Source organism: Calidris pugnax, unplaced genomic scaffold, assembly GCF_001431845.1.
Source record: "Calidris pugnax isolate Ruff unplaced genomic scaffold, ASM143184v1 scaffold24, whole genome shotgun sequence".
In the NCBI taxonomy this organism is placed as follows: domain Eukaryota; kingdom Metazoa; phylum Chordata; class Aves; order Charadriiformes; family Scolopacidae; genus Calidris; species Calidris pugnax.
Window position 1 is genome coordinate 38,482,164 of NW_015090922.1, and position 7,346 is coordinate 38,489,509.

Sequence of the window (7,346 nt, forward strand, 5' to 3'; positions counted from 1 at the left end):
CCAGTCTTACAGATGGTCTAACTAACAGAAAACCTGGTAAGCACGTGCTCGTGCCTTGCTGGAAGTAGGCTGATAGTGCTGTCTAGTAATGCTCAGGAAGGGTGATTGCTTCCTCATGCAGAATTTGGGGATTACAGTCAAGGGGCCCCTTTTATTTCTTTTTGGCTTGTTTTATGCCAACCATATATGCTTTAATTGGATTTAATAATTTTTATTTGGACATTTGGAAAGAAATCAGAGTGTTGACACAAAAAAACTAACTGCCATACTGGGAATGGATACTATTTCAAAACACAGTTAATAGTGTAAATAGCAAATATTGCCGTTCTAGTATGTGTTTTCAGTAAATACACTGCCACGAGAATATAAAAGGATAAAAAAAGTGTAGCTATGTAAGCTTATGCTGCAGAAGTTGTAAGTAGCCACTTATTTTTCCCCAGGGTTTTCCTTATCACCCCAGGTAAGGTGGTGGCTATTTAAAATTCCTTCGACTTTTACACTGGCCAACACCTTGCGTGTGTACATGTAACCACCTCTCTTCTGTTTGTTTCCATTTAGCTTTTCCAGTGCAAGGCTTTCATTCAGTCTGACCTGTTCTTTTGTAAAGTACAAGCATGTTTTGGAGAAGAAAACAGATTTTCTGTATAGTCTGTGCCACTATGGACTTCTGGTGTTTCTCCAGAAGAGAGTTTTTGCTGTGTGAGTTGCTAATGATCTGAGCCTCAATGTCCAAGATTTAACAGAGGAAGTAAGTGAAAGGAAACCATTTACTTAGTGAATTGGAATGACTATTTACTGAAAGGTAATGAAATAGATAAGAATTCCCTCTTTTTAGACAAAATACATGCTGTTGATAAAACTGTGATGAGGTTGTAACTTGACAGAAAAGAAGTTCTGAGACTGGAAAATCAGGCTTTAACAGCTGAACACGATGAGGAAGCTGTCAATGTGATAAGGAGGCATATTTCATCTCTGGGGACTTTCTCCCTAAAGGGTTTTTGTCAGTTGTTGATCAGGTATTGCAGAGAGCCAGGTTTAATTTATATGAAATAAACCTTGGTTATTCCTTCATTTCTGGTCTTCTACAGATTGTGACTTTGGTAGCTATTAGACTACAGATGCATGAGGTAATTTTGGACTAACCACTGCAGAAAAACTTGTCCAGTTCCATATACACCTGTGGCAAAGATATATACCTAGGAGATCCACCTACTGATTACGTATATGCTATATATACTGTGGTATTTCACATTCTTAGTTTTGATAGAAAAAGTGGTCTTAAGTGTTGGCTATAATTTTTATTTCATGTCTCTAAATTGTTTTAAGATAATGAATGTGATAGTCTAGGTCTTATTTGTTAAGCCTGAAGCAAATAAAAAAGCTTGAACCAAAATTGCTCATTTTCCTACGTTATTTGCTTGAGACAGTAAAGACAGAAATGATGGAAATGACTCAGTGTAATGTGCTGGCTTTTGTTATGCTCTGATTGTCTTAGCAGAGTGGGAGAAAGAACTCTGGTTTTGCAGCCTTGTCATTACAAGTTGGAGATTTGCTATGTACAGGCAGGAGAGGGAAAATAACATAATGTAAAGGAATGATCCAAACTGCTGGTCAAGGTCTGCTGCTCCTTGCTGTCAGCCTGTGTGTCAAAAGGAACATGAGCCAGCTGGTAAACACTCTTTTCTTTTTTTTTTTTAATTAAAAATTATTCTCAGGTGATCATCTCTATGGTTCTTACTTCAAGCTTTTTGACCCTAGGTTTGGTTATTGTTCTACAAACAGCACCACCCCAAATAAGCAGTCTTTTGCTGTTCACAATGTCTGAAATTTATCAATGAATGCTCCTTGAATTTTCCTGGAAATATGTAAGTATATTTTTGAAAGTTCTAATTTTTAGTACTGGAACTGAAATCTTCAAGAAGATTTCAGTGAATAGATTTTTTTTTTAATTATATCTACTGAAAAAGTATTTATAATTTTGTTTGAGCTTCTCTCAAGCTAAAGTGGATGTGCTTGTAGCTGGAATTGACTAGAAAATAATTTGTTATGTCTTTACAATATTTGCAAGCTGAGATCATAAGGATGTTCCATCCTTGTAGTTCTGCTATTACATTAAAAGAAGGTAAGTGTGCTATAAGTGCTGCTTCAGAACCATTGTCTGACCTTTATTTTAAAAGAACTGTCTTGTAAGGAGCAGAACTAAATGGTGACTCCGCAGCTACAGGAAACAATGACCACGCTGCCTTGTAATTGTAGGTTACAATCAGAAGCAGTGTGGCACAAAGTTCAAACTTCACAATTAGAACCCCATACAGAAGAAGAAAGCATTAGGAAATGCTTCCTGTCTGAGCTTATTTTAGTGATGTTGGAAATGCCGCTGTAGGTGTGACTTGTATCACCAAGGCAGTTGCACCAGGTTATCCAAACCTCCTACAAGAAAGTCTCTGAAACTTTACTTGAAAGTAATTTCCAAGTCTCTTTCTTCTGCTTTCCTGATAAAAGCAGTTCCCTTTGAAATCAACGCAGACTCAGAGTGTGCATTTGAGAGCAGGAGCTGGCTTGTAAATTAAAGTTTGAATTGCCTTTGAACGTGTTTTTCCAATAAAATAGTCTTGAGGTGATTTCTGCAGTGCTGTGCTGAGGGAGGCTGACACCACCAGGCTGGGCCAAGTGCAAGATATTCAGAGCAAGTCAAGCCTGCCCAGGAGGAAATGGGTAGTAAAATGAACGGGGCTCCCAATTATCAGGCCATCACGAGCAACATGCAGTTACAAATATAACGGTTCAGAATTTCCCTTGCAATTTCTGAAATTCACAAGTACTTGAACAAAAAGAGCTCCTCAAGACAACATATGTCTGTAACAAATTCAGGAAAAGTTCAATAGAAAGTTTACTTCTATACTTCTAGTTACAAATCAAGAGCTTTTAAAATTGTTATAGGAGGAGTGGCAACTGAAAATGCAAATGAAATAAGAAAATGTGGTACAGTTAGTGAAGAAGGACAGCGGAATGTACTAAAATTCAGTCAAAAAATGTAAGCAGCTCTGAAAACACCCTGAATAATGAAGTAGAGACTGGCAGTGTGCAGGCAGGATGACTTGTAGCTGTGTATTCAAAAGAAGCATGGAGAGAGTTATTGTGAAGAAAACTCAGTGAAATCTTACCTGAAGCTACAAGAGGCTAATATATCTAGCTTCCTCTGTTCTCTGTGCCTACTGGAAAACCAGCACTCCCTCCTGACACTTGCATGTGGTTTTGAATCTAACATTTGCATGTCGTTTCCTCTGCTGAGAGGGAACAAACAGGGAATTGCACACTTGGATGGAGGACTTCTTAAGGGTATTTTCCAGTATGACACAGGTTTGGTCTATCGAGCCAATGTTTGGACTTGTCAGAAGTTGGAAAAAGGCAGGCTTAGCTATTTTACCTTCTCTCATGGAAAAACCCCTCACTAAATAGCAGATTAAAGATCTATTCAGTCTTGCTTTTTTCTCAGAATTGCAAAGCTAGGTGTTTGCACCCATGCAGGAAAAGTGTCCCATCATTGCAAATCCCACCTATAACTCATTGACACGTTGGAAAGCAAGTGGGATCTTATTTGCAAAATTGAAAAGTTTCTGGTATGAGTTTTGGCAGTTGTGCAGAACACTGGAACTGCAGAAAGCTTGTGTTGCACAGCAAGCTGACACTCATTCTGCTCCACACCGCAAGGAGAAATCTCCCTGCTTTGGTATGTTGTGAGTAATACTGCAAGTCATTGAATTAGACAGTCTCGTGGGGCAAGGTGGCCTTGCCCCAGAATGAGCCAGTGTTTCTGCACTAGTACTGTTTTGATATTACTTCATTTGCCTGCTTGCTTAATTTAAAACATTTAATTATAATTGGAGATGTATTACTGTATTCATTCTGTAGCCTATTTTTTATTCTTGGATGATAGCTAGCATTATGAGATCAGGGATGTACTCTGCTCCTATGCTCTTTTTTCTAATGCTGGAATTAAATAGGGTTGTTAAAAGGCTTTGTTACCTAAACTCTTTAAGTGGTAAATATATTTGTTTAAATGTTTACTACAGAGCTAGAGCAAAAAGGCTAGATATGGGGCGAGGAAAACCATTTAGTTTCAAATTCAGGCCCTGCGCTCCTGAGGTCAAGGCTTTATGCATATATCTCTAAGCGTAAATCCTACCCCTTCTTCTCTGGTTTCTCCTTTATTCACTCTTCCCCTTCCTTCACTGCAATAATTTATGCTTCTGGAACAAATATTCTGGAAAAGCAACTGCGTAGGAGTTTTGTGGTCACTTTGAGGCCAATTTTAAAATAGTTTTTGTGAAGCTTTTTTTTTTTGTGCAGTGTGGCATTCTGTCCGTTTTAATAAGGAAAACTAGACTTGCTTCAGTCTCACCTGAAAGAAAAGCCACCAGATCCTAGAGGATTGTTTGTAACTACAGAATTTCAGTAAGTTTTCTGAAGGGGTACAAAACCAATAGTTTTACCAGTTACTCTTGCAATGCAATTAATGTCATGTAAAGCCTCCACCACAATTTGAAGAGAGCCGTCTCCTCACGTTTTTTTTTCTCTTAATTCAGGAAAAGAAAAAACAAAAGAGGAACAAGAGGCTTTGTCCCTCCTGGTAAGCATAGTATGATTCTCTTAAAACATCTGTAAAAGGGTGGTGGCTCTGCAGAAGACTGCCAGAAGGGTGCACAGAGCTACGCAGTTCATACCAGAACAGTGTTATTCAGCTTGAGAAGGCACCTCGGGAGCTTTCTAGTCCAACTTCTGGTTTAAAGCAGGGTCAGCTGTGAGCTTTGAGTGGGCTATGAAGGTCTTTATCCCATGGGACCTTGGAAACGGATGGAGACTGTGCAGCTTCTCTGGGGAGCCTGCTCCACTGCTTGGCCATCTTCACAATGGAAAAGGTTTTCCTTCAGTTGTGTCAGAACCTCCCCTGCTTTAATTTAAGACCACTGCCTCTTGACCTCCTCCTGTGTACCTTTGTTAAAAAGCCTTATTCAATTGCTTCAGAATGATAAATAATGTTAAGAGGCCTTATTCAGTCATTTAACTTTGCGGGTATTGGCTGTTACTGAGTGTCCTCCCTACCCCATGGCCATCTTTTTCTCCAGCCTGAACAGACCCAGACCTCTCATCCTCTTCTAACAGGGCACTTGCCTCCTGACCCCCTTGGTGGTCTGATCCTTCAACAACAGTGATTGCTAGAGATGGGCTTTTACTCTAAGCAAGCCTATTGTGCGGAAACCTGTAACAGGACTTAATAATCCCACTTAGAATCATAGAATGGTTAGAGTTGGAAGGGACCTTAGAGATCATCGAGTTCCAACGCCCCTGTCGTGGGCAGGGACACCTCCACTAGAGCAGGTTGCTCAAAGCCCCATCCAGCCTTGTGCTGCTGTAAGAACTGCTGGGTTTATCTTAATTTCTAAATTACCTTGTTTGTAAAGCCTGCTTCAGTTTGGAAGCCCCTGACTCTGGCCCATAGTGGGGGTGTTCACTGCCCATGAGGGGCACTTGGGGTGCTTGTGAGGGCAGGAGGGTACAGTCCACAGGGTGGTCCAGAGTCTTGGCTGGAAAACAATGAAATGCAATTCTGATCGGAGCTTAATTCACGCTGTCATAGCTCTGCTGCGTTGGTAGAGTTGAAAAGAACGTAACCGAGCTGTGGAAAAGCAGCAGCTAAAGAAGAACCTCAAGGTTTCATCCATCCTCAATGCTTCTGAGCTCCTTGAGGCTTTCCCCCATGCCGGTGAGTCACGCCGCAGCCTTTGTGTCTGAGGGAATAAAAGATTCCGTGCCCTGGAAGCCTGGAAGTTGGATACAGCTGTGGCTGCTGGGGTTTCTGGGCTGGGTGAGGTGTTACTGCTCTGGGGAGAGGCAGGTGCTGCCGGGGGCGGCACGGCGGCCGTGGGGTGTGAGGGGCGGCACGGCGGCCGTGGGGTGTGAGGGGATGGCACAGCAGCCATGGGGTGCGAGCGGTGTGGGCGTTCACAGGGCAGCATACCCTGTCAGGAATTTACCCCGGGAATGAGCCCTGGATAAGGAAAAAGTAATGACTTAGTGCCTTGGGTGTCAGATTGTCAAGTTATAATGTAGTTATTACATATAGCATCAAGTTATTTGTGTAGGAAGTGCGCACTGGGGCTCGCGATTGGTTTGCAATTAGGATTTCGTTGTTTTTCCTTTTCCTCTTGGTAAGTAATCCTCTTTGCTAATTGCTTGTGACTTCTTTTAAATTATTATTATGCTTTTTTTTTGCCCTTCTGTGTCCCGCTTTTTCCTGTTGTTTTTCTTCCAGCACTCCCCTCCCGGTTTCCCCGGCGGGCCCTGGTGGGGGCGAGTCGTGAGGCGGCCAACGGTCGCTACCCCCTCCTCTCGTCGGGGACCCGGCCCTCGGCTTCCGACGGGCGAAGCCGCTGTCCCGGGCGCGCCTCCGTTTGCCGCCGGCGGCGAAACACGGCCCCGTTTAACACCTCGTTCCCCTGACCCCTCGCTTCACGCCCGCCGGGGAGGAGGAGGAGGAGAAAGAGGCGGGCCGAGGAGGAGGCGGGCCGCCATCCCGGCAGCGCCTCCTGTGGCGCGGTCCAGCGGGCGGAGTGGCGGGGGCCGCCCGGCAGGCGGCGCTGTAGCCGCCCCGCGCCGCTCTCGGCCGCCTCTCGGAGCTGCGCTGCGCGGAGCCCCCGTGTGTCCGCCATATTGGCGCCCGCGCTGCAGCCGCTGCGCCTTGTTCCTCCATCTCCTGCCGGCGCGGCCGAGCGGAGCCCAGCCGGGGGAGGGGACGCCGGCGCCGCCGGGCGGGAAGCGGGGCGAGGAGGCCGCGCGTTGCCGGGAGGTAGACGGAAACGAGCGGAGGGGGGCCCGCGTCCCTCCGCGCCCGCCCCCTGCGCCACCCGCCATGGCGAGGAGGCCCGGCGGCCCCTGAGCGAGGCGCACACGCACACACAGACCGAGCCTAGCCCCCTCCCGGCCCGGCCGCCATCAGCGGAGAGAAGCCGCCCGGCTCCCGCCTCCGCCGCGACATGGAGGCCGTGAAAGCCTTTAACAGCGAGGTGTGTAACCCCCCCCGTCCCCGCTCCTTCCCCCTCGGGGTCGGGGAGCGGGCGGGGCCCCGGGGCCCAGCGCCTTTCCCTGCTCCCTCCCGCTGCGCGGAGGGGGCGGGAACCGGGGGGCATCGGCAGGGTGTGTGCTCGGGTGTGGGGGAGCCCTCCCGGGGTCTCCCCTTCCCGCCGTATGGTGCGGGAGCGGGCCCTTGTCGCCGTCCCTGGGAAGCAGGGGGGGGGGGAATGGAGTAATGGAGGGAATGGAGACACCCCCCCCCCCCCCCCCCTCCC

The 7,346-nt window shown here is 46.2% G+C and overlaps 1 protein-coding gene across 4 annotated transcripts in view; it reads left to right on the forward strand.

Moving 5' to 3' along the window:
- Positions 1 to 6,722: 6,722 nt before the first annotated feature.
- SCAF8 (SR-related CTD-associated factor 8) overlaps positions 6,723 to 7,346 on the forward strand; it is a 192,912-nt gene continuing 192,288 nt past the window's right edge. For all 4 annotated transcript variants that reach the window (XM_014950665.1, XM_014950664.1, XM_014950662.1 and 1 more), the window contains exon 1: positions 6,723 to 7,064. In XM_014950665.1, coding sequence (XP_014806151.1) covers positions 7,035 to 7,064 — 30 coding nt within the window. In that variant the 5' untranslated portion in view covers positions 6,723 to 7,034. The remainder of the gene's footprint in view (positions 7,065 to 7,346) is intronic.